This window comes from Mercenaria mercenaria, chromosome 1 (assembly GCF_021730395.1).
Source record: "Mercenaria mercenaria strain notata chromosome 1, MADL_Memer_1, whole genome shotgun sequence".
NCBI lineage: Eukaryota > Metazoa > Mollusca > Bivalvia > Venerida > Veneridae > Mercenaria > Mercenaria mercenaria.
In genome coordinates, this window is record NC_069361.1 from 101,723,432 (window position 1) to 101,750,627 (window position 27,196).

The 27,196-nt window shown below is 34.7% G+C and overlaps 1 protein-coding gene across 1 annotated transcript in view; it reads right to left on the reverse strand.

Annotated features, from left to right (window-relative positions):
- LOC128547113 (uncharacterized) overlaps positions 1-24,999 on the reverse strand; it is a 111,167-nt gene extending 86,168 nt beyond the window's left edge. The window contains exons 1-13 of the mRNA XM_053518840.1: positions 24,846-24,999; positions 23,532-23,677; positions 20,415-20,731; positions 19,530-19,673; positions 14,857-14,995; positions 13,407-13,568; positions 10,983-11,116; positions 8,841-9,011; positions 7,816-7,859; positions 7,578-7,613; positions 2,547-2,643; positions 1,924-2,091; positions 539-585 (exon numbers count right to left, since the gene is read on the reverse strand). Of these exons, the coding sequence (XP_053374815.1) occupies positions 539-585; positions 1,924-2,091; positions 2,547-2,643; positions 7,578-7,613; positions 7,816-7,859; positions 8,841-9,011; positions 10,983-11,116; positions 13,407-13,568; positions 14,857-14,995; positions 19,530-19,673; positions 20,415-20,731; positions 23,532-23,675 (1,603 nt within the window). The 5' untranslated portion in view covers positions 23,676-23,677; positions 24,846-24,999. The remainder of the gene's footprint in view (positions 1-538; positions 586-1,923; positions 2,092-2,546; positions 2,644-7,577; positions 7,614-7,815; positions 7,860-8,840; positions 9,012-10,982; positions 11,117-13,406; positions 13,569-14,856; positions 14,996-19,529; positions 19,674-20,414; positions 20,732-23,531; positions 23,678-24,845) is intronic.
- Positions 25,000-27,196: the final 2,197 nt, after the last annotated feature.

Consider the following 27,196-nt stretch of genomic DNA (forward strand, 5'->3'; position numbering starts at 1 on the left):
CATATGGTATTTATATAATAATACTCGATAAAAATCAACGTATTACATATATATAATATCTACATAAGACAGAAATTAACTGTTTGCATATGCAATACTAATGTAACACTGAGATGCCTTCAAAAATATAGCGTGTTTACAACTGTTTTAAAGTGACATTTATTGGGCCAAGACAATGCGTTTAATGCATTAATATTTCATTTAATGAACGAAGTTTAGACCGCGCTTTGTTTCTCCACAGGTTAAGATAGTTACTCACTTGTGCTTTTAAAAGAAATTGAATAGAGATTGACTAGATAAGTCTGCAGAAGAAATTGTAAAGCAAATTAAATCAAACTGGGCTTAAATTGTCCACCTTTAATCTTGTAGTATAGCTGTATTACAGCAGTATTATCAGAATGATGTTCACGAAATTCATGGGGGGAGGGAGGGGGTGGGGGGGGGGGGGGGGGGAGGAAAAAGTAGGTCACTAGGTTATGGTGAGTCTTTAATGTAGTTTTCTCTAGTCTTTCGTAATAAAGTGTATAGGTTCACTTACCCGGTGGTTCTATCTTGCTCTGAATGCAAACATTCTCGCTTTCGCCTCTGTAAAAAATTGAAAATTCGGCCCAGTCTGAGTACTTTTGAATGTGGTACATGAAAAGACTGCTTTATAAATGTGGTTCATGCATATTGAATTGGAAATTTGACTCAAACGGATTTTCATTGGCACATGAAATGAGTGTAAATTCCAGTTTTAATTTCAACTTAGGTATTAGACCCGTAATAGAGTACCTCCTTTTTGAAGAATATTCAATTCCTACAATAAACCTACTTTGACCGAAATTTTTCAGGGGGCGTAGGTTCAAGTTCCACTGAGACCAATTTCTTTCCTTATTTACCCTTTTTCCTAGTCAGTTTTTACTTTTTTTCAAGACATATTATTGATTTATAGTATAAAAGTGGATTTTTTCATATGATAAACAATTTCTTGCTGTTTAAAGTGAATTTACCTGGCAGAGTTAGACATCTTTAAAAATACTGAGTTACATGCGGAAAAAGTTCTCTCTTTTGCCTTTACTCTTTAGATTACATATTGTGGAAGAAATTTAGGTAGGTTTAACTTCTGCCTCATGATTATTTTTGAATGAAGTGAGCAAAATTTAAAACAGTTCCACTGGACTCGCTCATAATCTTTTAATGTTGGAGTTAGAATTCTGTCTCATTAAATCCGTTTACTTGAGGCACCCTAGAAGAAATGACATTTACAGTTTTATTTTGTGTTTTGTTATTGTCTACAAATAGTTTAATGTTTCTTTTATTGCAATAAATGGTATATTGAATTTTAATCAAACGTTTTAGACAGTGGCCATTACAATTTGTCTCTACTTGAGCTTGCGGAAATATCATAAATTATAATAGATTTATGAAAAAGAAAAACGGCTCGGTAAAAGTAGTTTTAAATTTGCAATACAATGCAAAATACAGTCAGTTTTAAGAATATACCTAGCAAATACCATTTTTAAACATTGCTATTAGGGGACCAATACATTAATCTTTTTGCAGGGAACGTAGTTAGGCAGTCAGTTTAGAAATAGGTGAAATTTGCAGATCTAACAAATGCCTTGAATAAATTCCAAATCATTGGTCAATAATACGCGCAGATTAATTTTTAAAAGTGATTTTATTTTTCGTTCCTTGTACTGAGGTATCTAGATCTTCAGTAGCAAAATGTTTGTAGTGTTTGAGGACTGTATTTTGTAAAGTCATATGAAAGAGTTATTAGACAAACAAAACAAAGCAACTAATGTTATGTTTTGCAAGAAATCTGACCCTTATCAATATTATATTATATTACTTTTTTTGTTTTGTTTGTTCTTACTTTTTTCCCGTTGTGCTCAAACTACAAAAAGGAGATATAAATATGTACATTATCTACCATACCCATTTTTGTCTTTCGCCAAGAAGCAGATATTTTCTTTCCCGTGTAACGAGTGTTCAAAAAATAGATCTGTTTGATACATTGGTTCCCCTTTATGTGTTACACTCTCAATTGGACCCAACTTGTACTTATCAATGTAGCTCTCAGTCACATGTATGTCTACAACCTCACTAAAACCAAACAAAAGTAATAAGCAAACAATTACCAAAATTTACAAATAACACAGTTGTAATATCATGTATGTTCATAATAGAATAATTAAAACAGAAAAAAACCCATAAAACTACAGGCCGCCCGCTTAGCTCAATACGGAGAGTGCAGGTCTACGGATAGCAGGTCGTAAGCTCGATCCCATGGCGAGTTGTATGTTCTCCATGACGGTTTGATAAAAGTCATTGTGTCTGATGTCATTCGTCCTCCACCTCTGATTCACAGTGGGGTGGGGTGGTGTTGGCAATTACGTGCGAGAACAGGTTTGTACTGGCACAGAATCCAGGAAGACTGGTTAGGTAAACTGCCCGCCGTTACATAACTGAAATACTGTTGAAAAACGGCGTTAAACCCAAAACAAACAAAACAAACATAAAATTACGATAGAATTCTGAATGTAAATAATATAACTTACACCGTTGATTTGACATATATTGCAACAACACATGTCGCATCTATTTTGCAGTTCACAAACTGATCCGGTGATGGTATGTCGACAAAGTAGGGCTTCCTCCTAAAAGGTAAAAGGTAAGGGTAGATTTCCCGGAATAAACAGAGCACAGTAAACAATGGCAAGAGCCGGCACATTTTTTGTTATAATCAAGAGGCAAAATGGGTAGGGATAGACATAATTCTACTTCCTCCATTCTTTTTCTTGTAATTTTAGAAGAAAAGCATCAATGAGTCTTTAAACTTATATTAGTCATTCGCACGTTTTAATAGGAAAGCGTAGAGAGTCAATCACTAAACATACACTGTTCTTTATGATTTATACATTGTATTAATCTTTTGATAAACTTACTAACACATTTCACAAATATCTGATTGAAATAAGCATTATGTTTAATGTACTGTAGTTTATAAACTGCATCCCATAGAATACGGTATGTGTCAGACCAAGGTTTAGAAGGGTTTTAAAACTCGTGTTATTTTTTGTGTTATAAAAATGCGGACGATCTGTAGTAAAATTTAGTAGAAGCCTTCTACAGTTTGTAATAACTGTTTGGAAATAAGAAGAAGAAATATGAAATACGATATTTTTCTATTTTTCTTTAAATAATATACAGTTTATAATCGAATTAATTCCATATGCTTAAAATAGTTACTTAAGTGTTATATGTCCGATCAAAGTTAAAGAAATGTGCAAAGATTCCCTTTTCACCATACATGTAGAAATTATTCCGAAAAGGTTAAATATGTTCCGCCTAGACACAGATGTTAAGCAGACAAACAATGGAATTCATTGCATCTTGATAACTGCACAACAATAACATTTAGGAACTTTCAAAATTTTGCCTATCTGAATCAAACGATAACCTTCAGTTACTACTTGTCCCCATTCGTTGTGGAAATAATTTATCAAACATACAATTAATAAAAGGGAAATGGTGGCACATAGAATTTTAACAAATATCTATCTTTATGGCCATTTCGAACGAACGCTTCACATTTTGTGCGTTTATTTTATACATCTGTTTTCTCTCCTAGTAAAGATCATAAATAATGAAATGAAATAAAAACTGGTAATACTCGAAAGCAACAGTTCTAAATATCGTCTCTGATAATGCAAGTAAAGAATTGCTTCCAGATCATTCATCAAACAAATTAGAAATTTGGGAACAAGAGTTGCTGAAACAAACAATATTTCGAAACAGTTTATAATTTTGGGGTCGAACATACACTAAATACGCAGCGTACGATTGAAAAATGTCTGCATCTGAATATTAACTATGAAATAGTTCATCATAGAGGACAATTGTTAAAGCAGTGTTTACTAAACAACAGCCACCAATTACAAAAACAACAGTTTTATAGAGCAGTAAAGTAAATGTAAACATAAGTCAGTTATTTATATAATATACGAGTAGAAGTGATTCTACATCACCCCTCGTATATGACTTTGTGAGATAACAGTTAAAGTTTTATCTGTTATTGGCCATGTTTGAAGGTATCAATGGCAAAAGTATGTGTACATCGAAAATGGGCACATTGCAATCAACCTAAAATGTAGATAAGGGTGGGACCGTCTTAGCATAAGGCTGTTAAAATGTAATGATAAACAGGCAATGTATTATAGAATTAGCGTACTTCGAGTGGCTACCAGATGCAATAGTTTAACGAGTGGTGCAACCTTAAGTACCTGTGTAGAATCACTTGTTTGAGAGTAACGCAAAACCTATCCATTTTATGACATTTATAACGTCATAACTTAAGGTGGAATGCGCCCCAAATTTTTTTGCCGAATTTCGTCCTGAAATTTATACTGTACAAAATTCAAAATATATGCGATTGAGCTTCGGTTTTACTTTGTCGCCATATTGTTCGTGTTTTTTGCTATTGTGTCACAAACATGGCCCTTGACGTCACTTTTCGTGCAACGCCCAGTTCCGGATGCTTTCCTTTGCTCTGAATGTCATATCAATGAAAAATACAAAATAATTCTCACTTTACATTCAGAAAATGCTACTCAATGGTATAAGATTCAGCGAATTAAGATTTACGCTTAGGACGTCAGACACGATATTGTGACGTCAGGACGGAAAAACTCACATCAGGTTTTGTTACAAATTTTGTCTTAAAATCCAGTTTATAAAAAATCGACTCGATAAATAATTGTAAAATTTTGGTATGTTGTTTCGCAGTGTGTGTATGTCTAGTAGACACATAAATACGTAGGAGTCACCGACTTTAATTTTTCAATATTTGACGATATTTTACCCATACCCCATTAAGAAATGACACGTTTAATCGTCATTTTTTTAACAAAATATTCTAAAGAATATGCGAAGCTGCATGTACTAACGGTAAATTCGGAATGAATTGATGAAATAAATCGACATGAAAGTATTGAGAGGTATATGGTGAGATTTGCTAAGAAAGTGTTAAAGAAAAAGTCGATTTAAAAAAGAAAAAACATGTAATAACATTCAGGTGGTTACGAACCTGTTCCGAATAGAAGAATTGTAAATATAAAAATATCTTAATGAGATATTTGATAAAGGGTGTAAATTATGTAAACGACATTTTGCATCTAAGGATATTATCGAAAAAAGACGTTTGATCATTGGTTAATCAACATGTTTTATTTGTGTTAATTCCTAGATATGACTTATAATTATTTCAATTCAAGTGTTCAGAGTTAGAACACGAAACTACAGTTTCTACATCTATATCCTAGGCATCCGGAGAAACCTTTTACTTTTTCCGTACTTCTTAAATCTGGAAGCTGCAAGTGGTGAGGATTCTATGAAATATTTTCTAGTATTCATTATTAAGAGCTTGTAACTGCACTTGATCAGAAGGTTCCCGCCAAGAAATAAATTATTTGCATCAGACCAGCATTTGTGCTTGATTGTAATAAAAAGACACTGTCTCAAGAATAAATTCTCTGCGTCTGACCAGCTGCAATACTTTATAGTCATCTGAAGATCTTTTCTTTTAAGAATAAAGTCTGTTCGCTGGACTAGCTACTCTGCCTTACTATGACCTCATTGTCTTTGTCTCTTTGTCTCTCTCTTGTGGAAGGTCGGGACTTTGATCGCTAGTCGTTTACCAAGGATATTAAAAATGACATCAGTTGCTCAGCATTATGCGTATAGAACAGACTCTTCTCTCAACTCGTAATCTCGCACGAATGAGATGTGAAGATTGATGTCTAAATTGGTAGAATTTGTTTCATGATTCACAATAAATTAATCCGTGTAAAAAATATTAATTTCATATCAGATACAGGATCTGGTATACTGTTTTCATGCTGATTATATATACATGTGAAATGGACCAACAGTCCGACATGCGTCGATAAATATTTCTGGTAAAATCAGGCAAACCCTCATATCATAAAATTACATATGAACGAAATTTCTAAATATTTAAAACATGTTTAAGTGCCTATTTTCACGAAATTAAAACGTCAACTGACCGCATACTAGCTTTTTTTACAAAGCTAAGTTAGCATTTTGCATTAGACTGAGAAGATTAGTAACAGAAAAGACATCTATTCTTCAAGCCTTGAATCTGAATTTTGAAACCATTAATAGGATAAACAAATGAATAGTAAGAAGTGGATATATTGTCCATAAGTATTGGCCTGGCCCTCAATAGAGAAATAACTACTGCGTAAGTATTCTTTATGATTTAAAAAAAAAATCGCATGTGCAAGTAGCTGCGGGGACAAAACGATTAGCCATCAATTTCGGAGTTGTGGGTTGTAGTCCTCAGTCTAACATTTTTTTTTTTCAAATTTTATCTCCAAATTTTACAGGACGGAAAATTAATACACTTATCTATTTATTTTATGGTTCATTTATTGAAAGAAATATACTTGTATTCAAGATATTTTGTAGTAAGTGTCGAATAAAAATCTTCAAAGGTATCTTAGATAAAAAGACAAATTACTCCCGAAAATAGATACTACAAGAGAAAACAATTAAGATTCGTGAAAATTGTTGCAAAAGACATTGTAAGAATAAAAGCAAATACGGTAACACTACATTATATTGAATTTAGAAAATGGTCTGCGGTAATTTCGTACCCGTGGTAACGTGCTTGGAAGTCAGAAGGTTAACTATAATGGTTATTTGTCTAATTATAGATCTTTTCAGGATAAATATTGCGAAAAGTAACGAAAACGTCCGAAAATATTAGCGAAGATTAATGAGTGCCAGGTCAAATACTTACGAACAATTGTACAAGATATATATTTTGTCAAAGGTGTTTTCTTTCACTAGTAAATGGCATCTGAAGTTGAGATCGAATATATCGTGAAAATTTCTTATAATAAATACATCTCGTTTTTAACACGAACGAGCCCGTGTAAGTTGAAACACATTCTTGTTTTACTCTTACGTCATATAGCCACAAACCATTTGGGGGTGAGTGTAAGGTTATGTTATATTGCGAAAAATTGAAGTCGGTGACCCTTAAGTATTTATTTGTTTACTAGATGTACACACATTGCCAAACAACATACCAAAATTATACGCTTTTTTTTATCGAGCCGATTTTTAATAAACTGAATTTTAAGGCAAAATTTTTAGCAAAACTTGATGTGATTTTTTCCGTTCAGACGTCACAAAATCGTCACTGACGTCCTAAGCGTCAATTTCATTTCACTGAATTTTATACCATTGAGTAGCATTTTCTGAATGCAAAGTGACAATTATTTTGTATTTTTCATTGATATGACATTCAGAGCGAAGGAAAGGAAAAATGCCGAAAAGACTCGGAACTGGGCGTTGCACGAAAAGTGACGTTAAGGGCCATGTACCTGACTCAACAGCAAAAAATACGAACAATATGGCGAAAAAGTTAAACCGGAACTCAATCGCATATATCCTGAATTTTGTACAGTATAAATTTCAGGACGAAATTCGGCAAAAAAAAATTTGGGGCGCATTTCACCTTAACAATGTTTTTATTTCTAACATACGCAAACTTGCACATACCGCAGTAACTTTTGTGGTATGGTTGAATGCATCAACTGAAATTAAAATAAAACTCATATGACAAAAGAAAGGAAGGAAAATTTGCATACTTATAAACGATTAATAGTATTTTGTACATAAGAATTAATTCTAATAAAGGTTAAAGAAACGCCAGTGACATATAAGTTATGTACACAAGCAGGATAACGTGTCCGGAAATAAAACTTGTTATGCAAGTAAAAATAACGTAGAACGCACCTTGAACGTCCAAAATGAAGCACCTTTCCTCTGCCGAATCCACTCTGTAAATATTATAGATATATAAAATAAAGTGAGACTTAAAGAGTGAGCTTGCTTTTCAGTAGGCGTCTGATGTCTCACATTACAAGGAAAGTAATCATAGTGGTCCAGGCGAGTGTGTTAAGATATATTATAATCAGGAATCACGTTGATAAAATTTCACACATATTTTGTTGCTGGAAGTCTCCGTTAAACAGAAAAAAATGCAGACAAACAACCGACACAAATGGTAAATCATCTTAAAATATCTATGCAGATTGAACATTGGATCTAGGCAGTTTATATAGCAACATATGCAGGTACCAGAAAACATTCGTTCTAAAAGACACAAAAAAGATAGAATCACAGAAGTGCCCTTGTGAACTTTCGGAAAAAGCATTAAACACTATTAAACACATGTAAACTGCCTTAAAGACCCCAAAACTGCCTTTAATACCCTTAAATACATTAAAACTGTCTCAACTACCAAACATGAGCTGTCACTATTAGTGACAAATGGCCCCGAAGCGTGCCCAAGACTGCTTCTGTTTGTCTGCGCAAAATATGTCAGAATAGTTTAGGTATGAATCATTTTTGTGACCTTAACCATGACTTGAGAGACCCGGGTCATGCGCGTGACACACCATCTCAATATGGTTAACACTTGTGTCAAATTATTTTCAAATCTCTTGATAAATGGCAGAGTTGTGGACCGGAGAAGAAACAGACAATATTAACCTTTGACCTCTAAATGTGACCTTGACCTTGGAGCGAGGGGTTTGAATCTTGCGCATGAAACGTCGTCTCATTATGGGAAACATTTATGCCAAGTAATTTTAAAATCCCTTCAAGAATGGCAGAGTTAGTAACCGGACACGAAACATACCTGTTAACATTTGACTTCTAAGTGTGACATTGGCCTTGGAGCTAGGGGTATGGGTTTTGCTCATGACACATCCTCTCATTATGATAAACATTAATGCCAATTTATTTTGAATGCTTACCTAGTACTATCCCTTGCACTGACGCATGCTATATGTCTCCCAATTTCACCAAGAGATGGTTTCCATGACATTATTGCATATTTTACTTGTGGCCTTTTCGTATCTTGTTTTAATGAAGACAATTTCAATGCTTCACGTTGAATCCCAAACGCCGAGAAAGCCTCAAGGGTGCTGTAAAATAAGAGTTTAATTGACAATGCACATGTCAAAGTATTATCAGAACAGTATCACCATAACAGACGTCTAACACTTTTTAAAACAGTATTATTATCAATGTCAGGAAAAGTAAAATGTACGACAATATCACTTAAATACATGCTCATTCATTTGCAGATATGATATGTTAATTGTTCTAATTGTGTTTTGCATTTATTTTATAATACCACATAAGTTTAATGGTTTTAAATCATAAATATCTCTGAGAAATGCAATATTTGTATCATGACTAATGAACACACGATGATGTTATCGTAAAAAAAAACCAAGGCAGTCTGAAAGACAGCTAATTCCCCCGCCACTGATATGGATAGTGAAAGGGTAAACCTTTGACCTTGAGCTGTGACCTTGACCTTGAACTGACATGGCTGACCCATGAATTCTGCACATCGTTTAGATGAGGTGATCATTTGACCCAAGTTTCATGAAAATCCTAAAAGGGGTTCAGGAGATACAGAGCTCAAACCTTTGACCTTGAGTTGTGACCTTGACCTTGAATTGACATGGCTGACTCATGAGTTCTTGATGAGGTGATCATTTGACCCAAGTTTGATGAGAATCCTTCAAGGGGTTTAGGAGATACAGAGCGGACAAAAAATGGAAGACTCAAACATTTGACCTTGAGTTGTGACCTTGACCTTGAGCCGACATGGCTGACTCATGACTTCTGCACATCGTCTTGATGAGGTAATCATTTAATCCAAGTTTCATAATTATCCTTTAAGGGGTTTAAGAGATACAGAGCGGACACGAAATGGTAGCCTCAAACATTTGACCTTGAGTTGTGACCTTGACCTTGAACCGACATGGCTGACTCATAGGTATTGCACATTGTCTTGATGAGGTGATCATTTGATTCAAGTTTTATGATTATCCTTCAAGGGGTTTAGGAGATACAGAGCGGACACGAAATGGAAGGCTCAAACCTTTGACCTTGAGTTGTGACCATGACCTTGAACCGACATGGCTGGCTCATGGGTTCTGCACATCGTCTTGACGAGGTGATCATTTGACCCAAGTTTGATGAAAATCATTCAAGGGGTTAAGGAGATACAGAGCGGACACAAAATGGAAAGCTCAAACATTTGACCTTGAGTTGTGTCCTTGACCTTGAGCCGACATGGCTGACTCATTAGTTCTGCACATCGTCTTGATGAGGTGATCATTTAACCTAAGTTTCATAATTATCCTTCAAGAGGTTTAAGAGATACAGAGCGGACACAAAATGGTAGCCTCAAACATTTGACCTTGAGTTGTGACCTTGACCTTGAACCGACATGGCTGACTCATAGGTTATGCACATTGTATTGATGAGGTGATCATTTGATTCAAGTTTTATGATTATCCTTCAAGGGGTTTAGGTGATACAAAGCGGACACAAAATGGAAGGCTCAAACCTTTGACCTTGAGTTGTGACCTTGACCTTGAACCGGCATGGTTGACTCATGGGTTCTGCACATCGTCTTGATGAGGTGATCATCTGACCCAAGTTTCATAAAAATCCTTCAAGGGGTTAAGGAGATACAGAGCGGACACAAAATGTCACGGAAGGACGGAAGATGGAAGGACGGAAGGACGGGAGGACGGACGGAGACCATTCCTATAACCCCCACCACTTGTGGCGGGGGATTAATAAGTGAAGAAAACTGTCCCCTAACATTAGGTCTTGGTGTCAGTTCCATTTAAATGATTAACAAATAATCAAGGCATTCAAGTCGTTGGTCGCCTGATATACCACTGTTCACGACCGCCACACGGCACTCCAAGACTCCTATTGAGATAATTAGAAGATCCCTTGAAAGTATAGAAGTATACAATATGGTGCAATAAAGACAGTGTTCAACCATTAATAAACATAATATTTATTAAAAGGTTCATGTATTTTCGCTTTTACTACTCAGAAATCAAATAGTTTGCTGCACTCACGTATTTTCTGGAGCCTCGGCATATATTTCTGTCCTCCAAGTAGTATCAGCATACATGATGAATATATGATTGCCTTCAAGTGTTGGTTCAACAAATTCTGGTGTGATCAAATTAGCTAACACTTGAACAACAAACTGAAATTCAAATATGCTACGATATTTTTACATTTTGTTTTAAAACTAGTAATATACAGTATGCTACCTATTTATCGTGTTTTTGATATGACTTTAGAGAGGTAAAGCGGAGAAATTAGGCCTTACTTGATTTCTACATTACATTCTCTTGATGTGTGGACAAAAGGAGCAGATCCACAATCGCAATGACAACCAGTATAGTCCAAGTTATCAACCGCCCTGAATATTTGAAATGTGGATTTTGAAATAAAAGAGGAGATAGACGTAAATTTTGTAAAGGCTTTTTTATCGTGCATTACTGTCATGACCTAACTCAGACGTATTTGGTCTTTGTGGTTCAAGCATTCAACATGGACATGACTTACATAATTTGATAACGGATTAAAACATCTGCGTGCAGTTATGCAGCCGAATAAAATGTTGAGTATGCATACTTGTATATACTTTCAAAAGTTATCACTTTATTATATAGAATACCAGTATATATATAATGATATTCAGTCATCAATGAGTTGTATTTTAACATTGTGTTAAATATTGTCATTATATAACTGGATAACAATGGAACAATTTTAAAGGATTTATTGACGTCTACCTTAAATTCTGATGTGTTATTGCCAATAACTTGACGAATATTGCTGTTGATGAAAATGTGAAATGGCGTTGTGTTGCTCAGTTTATATTGAAAGAAAATATTATCATGTTATATTATGAATAAAGTATTTACCAAACCAATGAATTTGCGATAAATGTAAAATCTGACAGGGAATCTTGGCAGCAATCTTGAATTTGGAGGAGTGTCAGTCGAGCTATATTTGGCTTTTATAAGAGAAATAATGGCAATATATTCCACATTTATAGATTATATCAATGTAATGTTCAATAAAAGATGCAGCTAGAGCAAATGACTCCAGATATTTAATAAACATGAATGTTGAGCAAAGTATGCCGACCAGCATGAGTTGTGGAAAATAAAATCTGAAAAGTAGATCCCTCGGAAGCATCGAGAACAAGGCAAACAGTGAAAATTGTAGCCATTTTGAACACAGGCTTTCAAATATCTATAAGAAATAAGTAGTTCATTATAAAAATCCGTTTTGCTCCACTTCCGAAATAAAATTTTACTTAGATAATCGTTGTTACAAAGTTTTATGAAATATACAGCCATCTTAAATTTCAGACGCCTTGCTAGTTTTGTCATTTGGGTCTCAATCAAACTTTTTGTGAAGCAATCACCAAGCAAAATGGTTTGCCTGTAAAGTTGTCTCTATAGTCTATAGCAGCAGGACGTCTTTGTCATTGCGTTATATAATGTCAACCTTACCTTGTATTATTGAAATAAACACTGCCATTTTAGACTTATAAGGTATTTCTAAACCCGTTTTTTATGGGGATGTGGTTTACAAACTTCGTAAGATATTGGGTCATGGTAATTTTCCAAATGTATTTGGTAAAATTATAAAACGTTTTATTAGAAGAGGTTACGACCCAACTGTTTTGAGACATACCGCATGTTTAGTGTTCAACCCGTTTACAGTTGGTAACTACGCTTCCCTCTTTGATTGTGTCTGACGGAAGAGGAGGCGGGGACTCTATGATTAGCAGTTTATAAATCCTACCAGGACTGAACTGTTTTGATATTTGTCTTCTGGCCTATTTTTTTCGGGCCCTTAAGGGTGTTTCTCTTGTTGCTCTATCTTCTGAAAAGGCATTGAGTACATACGTTTTTGGTTCTTAAGGTTTGCTTTTTATATATTTATACACGAGCATTTTTGTGTTTTACATGCCATGCCTTTTGGTTTCCTTTACGTGTGTAAGAGATTCACCTGGAGGGGATTACTTTTATTTACACTGTCCCGTGTCTTTGGAACATGGTGGGGGTAAGAGTGAGGTTGGGTGCGCACCATAAACCGGTTTAAGCTCCTCAGTGGTGTTTTTGCCACTGACCGTTCCAAGGCGGTGCCCCACTGTGTTCCTTTGTTTGTTCGTTTTGTCCTGGTGTGATGGCTTTGTGTGTGTGTGTGTGTGTTCCTTTGTTTGTTCGTTTTGTCCTAATTGTTGGCTGTTTGTGTGTGTGTGGTGCACGCATCTGCGTGCTGTGGGGTTCGTTTTGAGGAGGCTGCGTTTTTGGTGCGTGGCATTCCCTGTTTGATATTTGTCTTTGTTTTTTATAAATAAGGGATTATGACTGAATAATGAGTGCTTCTTGCTCGGTTGCATTCCTTGATTTTAAATGATCTCTTTATAGGTTTCATTAAAATTTATATATAACATATGAATGGAGCATTACCTGCACTGCAGTTGCACTCATTGAAAATTTAGCCGGCATATAATCATCCGTGCCATAAACTATCTTCTCCTTGTTGAAGTCCCTGACACTGACTGGCACGGCAACCCATGAGTCATCCGTGTAACCATCAGACTCAGATGCGTTGATGTGTACACTACAGTTCTATTGAAATGTAAATATTATGATGATTGACACTGGTAAATAGATATACAAATTCTATACACGATACTAATGATACCTCCTCGTGAAATATATCAGAAACTAACAAAAATGGTAGTTTTCGGTCAAGCTCAACTCATGTTATTCTTTGGCTGATATAGTTTTATGATGGATGGCGACTGTGTTTACATTTTGAATCTATGTTTGTACCTTTTTAAATCAATGTAGTCATTTGTTTGTGTTTCATACTACCTCCAAAATGTGACTTATTTTCTCAACTGTTGCAAAAAAATGATCTTATATAATTGAACGATGTACATGTACAGATGCGTTAGTTTATTTATTTATACTCGTGATATTTTGAAATAAGTTTCACACAGCCGCCATGTTCTAAGAGAGATGATTTTACAACGAGATGCAATGAATGTTAACAAAATATTTGTAAACAAGTAATACAATATACATGTCTTGATCATATTTGAATATTAATTTATCCTGTCACTTGCAGTATTTTCGACCCGATATCAGGGTGCCGTATATCTTTCTTGATATACCGTCAGTTGACACGTGACCAGTGATATACGGTCAGTTGATCATGTGACCTTATGATCGATATTGTTGTCGTAAGAAATTTTGCATTGAAACCATCACCATTGTGTTGGAAATGTCCGAATTAAGAAAATGAGTGGTCAAATAATGAGTTTTTATTCAAAAACGAAGAAGTTATTGCGATTTTGTCGGTGATTACGTCATTATATAGGTGACGTCATTACGAATATGACGTCATTAAAACGGTTGTCGCACACTTATTTTTGTAAAATAAATTGCCAAATATCGGAAAATGAAGTAATGACAAGATAAATAGAATAATAGGTTAGTGCTTAAGATGGAAAAAGTTTATCTGGCTCGGCTCCGGACGTTATCAGGTTCGCCTTCGGCTCACCCGATAACCTCCTCCACCTCGCCAGATAAACTTTCTCATCTACGGCACTAACCTATTATTCTCTATATATTGAAATTTGATAAGGCATGAAGTGGATTTGAAAATGTTTTTGATTATCAAAATCTATTGATTGATGGTTGAGTTTACTGAGTTTTAGACAGACCAGATATGAAAAAATCTTATTGTCCTTTGACCTAAAAACATGTGACATTATCCTTTGAGCTAGGGTCTGGGTGTTGTGAATGACACCTCATCTTATTATCGGAAACATTGTGCCAAGTAATATTAAAATGTCTTGATGGATGACATTTTATGAACGGACACGAACGTGTGGACGGATAAACTTACTTCGAAAACTTGTACATTCGGCGGGGGATAGATTGCAATATCACCTCCCTCAACAAAATCTGCTATTCCACATTTAATAAAGTCATCATCAGCGTCAACGGCTGGAATGCGTATTTCTGTTCTGATCCCTAATTTTACTCTAAAATGGAAAAGGTATATACAATAGGAAAATGAATTTGTGAATAATCTGATATGCGAAGCCATATGTGAAATGCACACTGTGATGTATATAATTTACACAAACAACCTTAAATATAAATGGTGAAAAAGACAAATATTTTATGATCATGAATACATTTTTGAAATACAGTTACTGTTCTCCTAAAAAGGATTTAAAATTAGTTTGTATATATCTATCCCCTGAAAGACAGGAAGAATAATATTTCCTGGTAGTTTAAGATGATACACGTAAGGATAGAATACTTGATAGACTGTCTCGATTATTACCTTATAGGGCATACATGTAATGTTAAAAATTAAGCGTCCCGATGCTCTAGTCGTAACAAGATTGAATGCAAATCCAGAAGTCCATGGTTCGAACCCCTGTCCAGTCTCGGGAAATTGCTTAGTCTTGAGTGTCTCTCACAAAAAAAGAGGCCGGCACTAGTTTTCCTTCGCGTGTGTAGGTCCTTCATACCAGGCGCGTAAAAGAACCAGACTGTCAATTATCAAAGAGCCTGATAAGTTTTGTGTCTAAAAATTGTGTGTTATGGAGGCTTTCATATGCTTTGTCCCTGCGGTCAGATCGATCTGCGTTTGTACTAGTACAGGATGAGTTGACATCCTGGGTGACTGCCTTTGTATGTATAGTGTCTTTAAACGTGGTTGTCATAATGATAATGTGGAAATTTGGTGTAATATGTGGTGTACCAATACAAGACAATCCAGAATGTCTTGACAAAATTCATATACTTTTATATTATACACACTTAATGAATGGCAGGCAGGTCAACAGTCGAAACTATGGCCTAAGCCACGGTCCAAATAGTTACAAGAGGTCAGAAATTATTTTTTCTTCGAGAGTTAATGTAACCCAAAATCTTTAGTGTCAAACTATAAACCGGTCAAAAGCACAAACTATCGATCAGTGATTTATGTAAGGAGTCGCGTAATAATAGAACGTATATCATGACTCTGTATCATCAAAATTAAAGGCACATTATATTTCTTGCACATCGGACTGGCGTTTCCGGTGACTTTACCCATGCCGGCAAAATCCACCTGGACCCCCCCCCCCCCCCCCCCCCCCCCCCCCCCCCCCCCGCCGTGTCAGATGACTCTCGTGCTGATATGACAACTAGCGAGATTCATGCACTGAATATGTAAGATACGAAAAAAAAAATCAGGTACTTTGATAGTTTCTCTCCGTTCCTTATAGTATATTTCTTGATTCAAAATACGTTATTTTACGGTAAGAACATATCGTTACGCTACAAACGATAAAACTAAAAAGGAACTTTGTCATTGTGCGTCACTGAAACTTTATGGCGTCACTTCTGCTTACGGACGTTAGTTTCTCGCGCTTTGTGTACATAAGTGCATATTTGTATTGGCTTTATTTATTTTAATTTTTTTTTTTTTTTTTGTAAAATACGGTATGCAAAAATAATCTGTCAAAATAAAATGCTTATATGTTCACGATATGCAAGAAAAAAATATATGTCATGTGTTTACGAATCGGATAGAAATATCCGTCCCGAGACCACCTGCGCATTGGACGGAAACGAGGCTAGCCGAGTTACCGCCCATGCGCAGGTGGCCGAGGGACGGATATTTCTATCTGATTCGTAACACATGACTATTATTCTTGCAGCGTGTTTATTTTAAAAGCAATTTATCAGAATGACGACAGCTTTATTTCAAAACATGACGCAACTTACGATAGCCTTGCTGAAGAAGTTTATTTATAATATATCTATTAGTTAGATAGCACATCTAATTAATTTAGAAATATTATATCCCGTAAAGTGATACATAAGGTACATCCCAATCTAAACGATGAAAATCATAGTATATTCCCTTTAAAAATAGATTTGCATAAAAATATCATTATACATAGGCAGATGTAGATAAAAAGAATATAGTAATATCCAAATTGTTCCCTCTATCAGTACAATAAATAATATCGACCACTTGAAAAATAATCGTGTATATCATCCACATAGCATGATATGTTGTTAAATGCAATAATAACGTCTGAGGAAAGGCTCAACATAAGAATTATTTCATCATAATACCAAAACAAATCAGCGACAAGTGTTGCACAATTAGTTTTCACGGAAATACCAGTACTCGGGCTTTATAAACTTTAAGAACACATGGCATAAAGTTTTACAATGCTCCTAGTAGCAATGTAGCGTCCTCACAAGCACAGTCTGGGGAACAGGAAAAGTCGTTTTATCATTTTTAGATTGTGTGTTAATGTGACATATAAAGTAGAGAAATCATAGGTGCCTCGTCAGCTTATAGAATATCGCTGGCCGCGAAAAATATCTCTGATATAATTATGTTTTTTTAACTTTTGACAATTTGCTTTTATTTCATTTTGTTTTAAATCAAAACAACTCCGCAAATGTCCAAACTCCAGATAAATATTTGTTTATGCCCATGGGTATTCAATACATTTACCTTTACATTTGGAAAATTTGATGAACTTAGTGAGGATGAAGTTAGAAAACTCATTAACCAGTTACAAACAAAGTCGTGTGAAATTGATGTTATTCCAACAAAAGTGTTGAAGTCATATTTAAACGAGTCCTCCCAATTATAACTAGACTAGTGAATCTTTCATTGACTCAAGGAGTCTTCCCAGTGCAGTGGAAACAGGCAATAGTTAGACCTCTGTTAAAGAAAGCTGGTCTCGAACTTATATTCTCAAACTATAGGCCAGTGAGCAACTTATCATTCTTCTCCAAATTGATAGAGAAAGCAGCACTGTATTTACTTAATAAACATGTAAATGAACATAATCTCCTTCCGAAAAATCAGTCCGCATACAGGCAACATCATTCGTGCGAATCGGCTTTATTGAGACTTATCAATGACATCTTGGACGCTATGGAACATCAAGAAGTGACTGCATTAATAGCATTAGACCTTAGTGCAGCTTTTGATACGGTAGATCACGATATTCTTTTGGACGTTTTGAAATGTCAGTATGGTGTCTCTGGTGTTGCATTGGACTGGTTGAACTCATATCTGAGGCCACGGAGCTGCCGCGTGAGTGTGAATCAAACAGTGTCATCAGCACGTGAGCTTACGTGGAGTGTCCCCCAGGGAAGCTGTTTAGGGCCGTGGCTCTATCTCACGTACGCAGGAACGATTTTTGACATTGTTCCCCCGTCCATTTCCGTCTTTGGCTTTGCCGACGACCACACCGCAAGCACACGTTTTAAGCCCGAACCATCCATCGAGGCTAAATCCATTGGTGAACTAGAGGAGTTTGCTACAGATTCAAATGAGTGGATGAACAGTAACAAACTAAAAATGAATTCCTCAAAAACTGAACATATTGCCTTTGGAAGTGCCCCTCAGTTGAATAAGTTAAACATTCACGAGATAGATATTTGTGGTGATAAAATCAAGAGACAGAGTAACATCAGATATTTGGGGGCCTATTTGGACGAAACTTTAACTTTCAAAGAGCATATAAAAATAAAGTGTAGAACGGCAATGTTGAATTTTTGCCGAATCAAAAACATTCGCAAATATCTGACTCAGGATGCAACTGAAACCTTAGTGCTATCGCTGGTTATTTCGCATTTAGACTACTGTAATGTTATTTTATACGGTATTTCTGATTGTGACATCGCAAAACTGCAACGCATTCAAAATATGTGTGCGAAGTTAGTTCTGAATCGTAGAAGAAGAGACAGTTCTAAGCAGGCACTCTACGATTTGCACTGGCTGCCGATCAAAGCCAGAATAAACTTTAAGATCTTGACGTACATGTTCAATTGCCATGTTGGAAATGCGCCTGCATATTTGATTGAACTCTTAACACGAAAATCCCCCAGCGCTCCCTCAAATCCTCGGAGTCATCAGTTGACTGTTACATCGTCCCTTTCAACAAGCGAAAAACTTTTAGTGATAAAAGCTTTAGTACTATAGGGCCAAAGTTGTGGAACAATTTGCTGTTGAACATCAGACAAAGTTCTTCAATTGACTGCTTTAGGAAAAAGTTGAAAACGCATTTCTTCAGAGACTACTTTGCATTATTCTAAGTTTTGACTGAGTTTTAAACAGTGATGCTGGTGACAGTGATAGAAATTTAATGTTTGTCTGTGATAATTGTATGTTAGTAATATTTTAAAATATAGTATTATCATTGACTTTAAATTAATAATTGCTATTTTGATTCGTTTTAATTAATCTTATTTAAAATATTTTATATTTAATATTTTATTTCAACTTGTATTGTAAAACGCCATTGAATATGTTTTAAATGTAGAAATAGGCGTTTAAGCAAATAAACCAGTTTCAGTTTCAGTTTCAGTTTACATTCTGCACTGCATTTTATAATCAGTCTTTGCGTATGTATGTAGCACATTGTTCATTCAATAGAGACATCCCTGTTTGAACAATGCGTATGTCAGTAGACATTAAACTTTAGATATACATTGTCGATTGGTTTAAAAACTAAATTCTAGTAAAACATGATAATTCCACAATACCTATAGAACGGCTTTGCCAAGGACCGGGGACTCTGGTTAGTTTTTCCCGTATCACTACGCTTAGCTGTTGATACAGTTGTCTGAAAATGCCATCTACCAGTTCCCTGTTGTAATGTCAATTTTCGCCATGGTTTTCCGTCAAAACTTAAAGAATAAACAGGGCTGTATTTAGTTTATTTTTCTTATTTTGTATTTGATATCAGCAATATGTTTTGCGGGTCCTACCTTGACGTATTCTGTTTACATAGGGTACTGTTACTATTGTTTGTCACTATAATAAATGAGGTACGTCAACAAATTGAACTTACTGTTTTTACTTACTATTCAGTCATTTCTTTCGTGTGAATATGAATGAACTTTGACTATTCATGTAGTGCTGCTTCAGTTTTGTCTAAGCCATCATATATTTATTACTTATGATTTGGCATTACAAAATATACGTTTCAAAGTAACATTAGTGTTGTTTTAAACAGATCGACTAAATGCTTCTGCGAAAAACATTATCTATACATCAAATATATAACTTAAAATCGTCTGCACAGAGGTGGCATTAAGCTAGGATTTAACGTGTGTTCCTTGCTTGTTTTTGTTTATGTCATATCGACGTAACTTTGTAATACAGTGATTTTTTAATTTTTTACCTTTTAAAGGTGAAGAGACAACCCATATGCCCATCTGGGCATTATTTCAGGTATGGGCGAGCACCTGGTCAGAACCACCAACCATCTACAAGCCAGCTAAATAGTTTTTTCCCTTTAAGCATTCTATATCTTTTGTGGGTTTTCAAACAGTGATGTTTAAAGGTAATCTTTAAAAATCGGATTGATTTAGCAAATAAACGTAATATTTTTTGTTATTGCAGCTATTACATCAAATGATAATTACTTGACATCTAGTTTTTCTACTCCAGCTGGCATGACAAAGTTAAAATGAAGAAGATCCTGTTCCCATTTTGCGTCTTCACTGACGGCTAACACAGTTTCATCGTAGGTTGAGAGAACTTGCGCATTCATATCAGGAGTTTCCGTTTTAGCAGTGGTCTTGTTTATATAATCCACCGTATAGGTCCCTAGATAGTCCGAATATGTTTTCGTCATTAACTGTCTTGTTGAGCTTGTAGATCTACCGATATCACTGCTGTTACAACCCGGACCACATGGACCTTTGCCTAGTACCCATCCTGTGATAAGCTCAATGATCACCTACATAAATTATAGGGAAATAATGGAAAACAGCTGATGTGCACTGTAAATGACATACAAAATTATAGAATAAAAGAGAATTAGGACAACCTGTTAATGTATTTGGGAATTCAATTCGTAGTGGGTCGCAGTGGGCCGTAAAAAGCATATAAAATATATATACAAACGAAATACTAATACATAAAATGTATTTGTATAATTTTATGCGTGCCCATATTCAATGCTAATAACTGGTGTGGAGCAACAAGTAGACCAGTAAGTTATAGCATTACAACGTACGTACTTCCAATATAACATAAGTAATAACATCACTAGAAATATAAGTGTTAGCAGTTTTATAGTAGTAACCACAGTATTCTAGCTATACTTGTTGACCTTTATAAAATATTAACTGCAGTATTGCAGTTAAATACAACAGTAACAGCAGTTTTGCAGCAATGACTTTTTTTACAGTTATATAGTACAGTCAACAGTATTGCAGCTAAGCCTAAAAGTAACAGCAGTACTGCAGCAATACCTGTTGACAGTCATAAAACATCCTAACGCGATCCGATTAACTATTTACTTAACAAAGAAGTTATCATGCAACAAAATCATAGTGTGTACGTCACAATAATTACGTCATAGCGTCAAACGTCAAAGCGGAAAAGAAAAACACGCAAAACAAGCAGTAATTCAGCTATAACTCTTCGTCGTTATATAGCATAAAAATCAATATTACAGCTATAACTATTGGCCGTTATGTAGCAGTAACAGTAAAATTGGCCGTTATGTAGCAGTTACGACAGTATTACAGCAAAAACTTATAAAGCAGAAACAGCAATATTACAGCTATAAATGCTGGACCTTTAAGATCCGTAACAGTAAAATAAATTACAGTTATAACTGTTGGCCGTAAGCAGCAGTGTCAGCAGTATTACAGTTATAATTGTTCTCCATAATAGAGCAGTAACAGCAAAATTACAGCTAGTAACAGTGGAGTAACAGCAATATTACAGCAATAACTGGTAGCCGTTATATATCAGTAACAGTAGCATTATAGCAATAAATGTTGATCCGTTACATAGCATTAACAACAATATTACAGCTATAACTATATTGACTGTTTTAGAGCACTAACAGTAGTATTACAGCTATAACTGTTGGTCGTTTTATGACGGTAACAGCAATACTGAAGCTATTATTGTTGGTCGTATATATAACAATAACAGCAGTAATACAGCCATAACTGTTGGCCGTTATACAACATAAACAACAGCATTACAACTAATATCCTAATGAAAGGATATTGTCGGTCGTAAAATAGCAGCAACAGAAGTATTACAGATAAAACTGTTTGCCGTAAAATAGCAGAAACAGCAGTTTTATAGATAAAACTGTTTGCAGTTATGTAGCAGTAACATCAGTATTACAGCTATAACTGTTCGACGCTATTTAGCATTTAAAGCATTTTTCAGCCGTAACTGTTGGCAGTATAATATAGCAATTACCTTTTAATTTAGACTTATGTAGACGCATGCCACCTACATAGTAAACTCCCGTCCAGAATGTGTCAAAAACAAAGCTCACACATTGATAATGTGTCTGTTATTGCTGCTACTACCAATAGTACCGGAAATAATACTGCTGATACTGCTCTACTGCTTACTTCTCATCAGTACTTATTACAATTTAGAACATATTCTACAATTACGGAAATTTATTAGAATGAAGTAACAACAGTTAAAATGAAATTATTATTGTATCGGACATAGCAATACTAGTGGGTATTAACCACCTTAAATGTTTTCTAAACTTCGCGAGTAAACACGTGAAATCTGTGCATATATCAGATTTTCGTGGGTTTTCTTCACTCTAGACTAATACTTGGCAGTTTGTTTTGTTTGTTTTGGGTTTAACGCCGTTTTTCAACAGTATTTCAGTCATGTAACGGCGGGCAGTTAACCTAATCAGTGTTCCTGGATTCTGTACCAGTACAAACCTGTTCTCCGCAAGTAACTGCCAACTTCCCCACATGAATTATCAGAGGTGGAGGACTAATGATTTCAGACATAATGTCATTTATCAAATAGTCACGGAGAACATACGCCTCGCCCGAGGATCGAACTCGCGACCCCGCGATCCGTAGACCAACGCTCTTACCTACTGAGCTAAGCGGGCGGGCTTTGCATACATGATTGTGTTGTTATATACACCCCTGCCACACACCCATATAAATATATCTTATTACAGAATGTCGTATTCAGAATGCTGTAACAGTTCAGGGAACTGAATTTATTTTGTTTTATAGATAATTGTCATTTCTATAGAGTAAACTTAAAGCAGTATATCACAAGAACATATTCATTACATTGTGTACACGGATTTTAATTGGTTAATATATCGTTTCAGTGCCAAAGGACCACATGCTGATGCCAAATTCACATTTCCAATGGACCATGAAGGTTAGTTATCGAACGGATTGGCTGAAATTGCACTGTATAGATACGGACAATTAATAAGTCCTATTCCTATTTCTGTTTTTTTGTTGTTTTTTTCTGTTGTTGTAGAAGATAAGATAATTAATTTACTGTCGGTAACAGAGAGAGAGAGAGAGAGAGAGAGAGAGAGAGAGAGTAAAGTCAGATATCGAGCGGATAATCTCAAAAAAACTAAGGTTATAGTTTGACCAGATTTGGGTAGCTGATAATTAACGTTTAACCGGATTCAAATAGCAAATAATCTCAGTCATACTGCAGTTACAGTGTAACACGATCTGAATAGTGGATAGTTTCAATTATATTTGCAATCAAAGCATTACCAGATTTGTTCCGTCAGTTTGTTTCTCCATTGTATAGCTCATTGATCCGCCATAAAACTTCCCCTCCTCGGCTCGCACATATTGATGAAGTAGGCTTGAGAAGATCACAGCGACAAGCATGTACATTGTTGTAACAGTTGTCATTTCTGAAGAAACAAGAAAATACATTTCGAATGAAATTATTGTGGTAAACTTCGGTTTTGACACTGAAATATTTTGCATTTTGTAAATATCTAAATAAATAGTTATAGCTACCGTGTTCTTTTACCACGCATTAAAGAAAAATGACAGGGTACGAATAAAGAAAATTAAAACTATACAAATACGATTGTCCCGTGTTGTACACTACGGTGATGTCTGCAGCATAACATTACATTGCGTTGGACATCAAACTGTAGTAAAACATCAGAACTGTACGTGCTAGCACCCCTTCTATTGGCAATTTTGAAGTTCTTGATAATTTGCGCGTAAGCTTTTCGTGCTCCGCAATTGAATAATATTAAAACCCGTACCGTCCCGTACTTGCATAAATATATTTATTTTTCAATAAATCTGTATATAAATTGCAGAGCCTTGTCATATAAATAGAAAGGAACTCATAATATATCTATATAGAGGGAATCGTAAACGTTTGATTCCTATAATTAGAATTTGAGTTGAAATGGTTGATATTAAGTTTCAAGACACAAACTCTTTTACGCAGCAACTGCACAATAATCGTCATAAAGGATACTTTTATTATAAAACATACACAGACATGGTTCAGAATGTACAACATCTTTTCGTATTCAATCGAAAGGTGTGTTTTCAATACATTTTATTTAATTATTGAAATCCACTATGTTGGAAACTATACACTCAGATAAACATAAAGCTCCGGGGCAGACAAGAAAGATCCGCTTTACGAGCTCACTATAACAAAAAATGCTTGTTATGCGTAGAGCTATAAGAAATTTTAATGCGGATCAAACCCTCAAAGATATCACACATCAATGCTGTTTGTTTGCTTGTTTAAATAAAACACTACACAGCTAGAAATGCCTTATTACCGTTGAAATGGTTATCAATGTTTGCATAACATTAACTGATACCAGATGCTTTCTAATAAATAAAATTTACAATTTACTTAAATGAACGTTTGGTTTTTGTTTTAGAATGGTTCGAATAATAAAAAAAACCTCGTGAATCGCTTTAAATATCAAACAATGAATGTATGTACATCATTATCTATTTAAAATCGGAATTGGTAGGCTTTAATAAAAACATGACAAAGCATTTTGCATTAAGGTAATAAAACCATCAAAATACACGTACCATTTAATTTACATTCGTAATTTTCAAACAGCTTATCCCGATATAAAATCCAAATTACATGTTGGTCAACGTAATGCTTTCATCAAGATATTCTTCTCAATACTGACATTGCCATCTAATATATTGGCACTTGTTTAGTGACACTACTAGGACAAAAGCCTGACTTATCACAGTAGACTAGTCAAAAGTTTTAAAATATTGGAAACCCCTGGATTTAGTCTTCAGTTAGATGTGTGATCCTGGTAAATTTGGATTAGACCGATTAAAAGATCAATAGGCTATCATTTAATCAATTATTATAGATAAATTTCGCCAGGTTGGTTGTTTTCGTTCTTAACGTTGTATATACAGAATTTTGGTCTGACAGTTTTTGTGATTAATGGTAAGCTGTGTACATCAACAAATACATGGATGATGTTCGGGCCTAGATTTCTTTAAAAAGATAAATATAGATAACGTGCATGACAAAAATGGCATCCTTGGCCGAAGAGCTATATATTAAAGATTAACTTTATACAACATGTTTCAAAGTATAACATGCGGTGGAATGTACTATTGCAACTATTAAATTAAACGGATTGATTTAATATCAGGCCCAATGTGCACGAAGTTTAAGATTGAAATTTTAATTGCATGTTTAACTTAAGATTAAATTCAAATTGAGACTGACCGTCAATTTTGGATAGTCACTTGGAATTAGTCATTAACTTAACGTATAGTTTTAAACACGCAATTTAGATATAAATGACAGACAAAGTTTGATTATCAATCTCATCTGAGACTGCTTTTTTGTTTGTTTCTTTGTTGTTGTTGTTTTTTTTTTTTTTTTTTTTTGTTGTTGTTGTTGCTGCTATTTTTGCATTTGTTGTCATAAATGCTCAAGGGCCTACACTGGAGTCGTCCTGAAATAACCGATGTAATAATTCCACCTTTCTTAATATAAATGATTAACCTGTACCAGAATTAAGTTGAATCATGTCAATTGTAAGGCCACATATATTTTGTCAATAATTAAATCGGGTAAAATCACAATTTCGAAACCACTGTATTTATAACTACCACATAAATGGTGTATGGAACTGTTGCTTTAATGCTGACTTAGATTTCCTGGAAGTTTTACAACAATCCATTCGAAACTATTTACGATTGAATATCTTTGTTTTGTATGTTTTTCAAAAGATAAATTCAAAACTATAGTCAAGATATTTTGAAAATTTAAAAAGTTTCATACAAACAATTACACTCTCGGAGATATTTAAAAAGTTGTCAAAATCAAGCAAAAGTGAAACTCGTTCCAAAGCTATATGTCTACACGTCTTCAAAATTTAATCGCATCTAATAAAAAAAAAGTTAAAAGAAAAACATCGACAAAAAAGCTACCATTACGTAAGCAAGCAAAAGGGTCTTGTCATATCATTTTTTCATTTGTTTAATCATTTTTGCGTTGATTAAATACCATTCTATCATATTTCAGTCATATCATTGGGAAAGTTATTATTCCTTGGTACCAACGGCTTAATGTTTAGTTTCTAATGTTGGCTTAGCGATTTTGGGATTTCATCTGACGATAACGATTCTGGCACGTAAAACATTTCACATGGGAAAAAACTGTATAGATGTATTAGATATACGTTTTAAAAATATACGCAGTTCCTTCCTTCACTTTTGGTTGTACAGTGACTTAATTGTCGGCCTCTCACCGGGAAGTGTAGTGAACATGTTAGAAATATATACGCCATCCAGAAATCTGAGATCCCAAAATAATTCGTACCCAAATGTCGAAGAGTGCGATATGGTGACAGAAGCTGCGCGGTTAAGGAATTCCCTCTCATCTGGCATAAGAGACTGCAAGACCTTGCAAAGTTTAAAAAAAACAAAATCTAAAGACGCATTATTTCATACAACTCCAAGGGAACTAATTTTACTAATTACATGGTAGAGTAATGCAGGTACTTTGCCGGCCAGTCAAGAACTCTAGTGAGACAAAATAATATAAAGTATATTTCAAATTGTGATTTAATATTTTATTTTTGTGTATATTTCACTATTTTATCGTTATTGTTGTAATTGGGAGTTCAATCTGTTTATCTTAAATTAAAACGCTATTTATTTTTATTACAATAATGTAATTTTATTTTATTTTCCAATAGTTTAATTACCATGTTTTATATGTACGTTATATAATTTATGTAAAGCACTTGTGAATCTAATTCTATATGAAAAGAGTGCTATATATATCTGGTATATGATAAATAATAATAATAATCATGCCTCTGTTTCAAAACCTATTGGGATCATTATCTCATGCGCAAACTTTTTCATTTGTATAAAGATCGAAAATTAAATGAGAA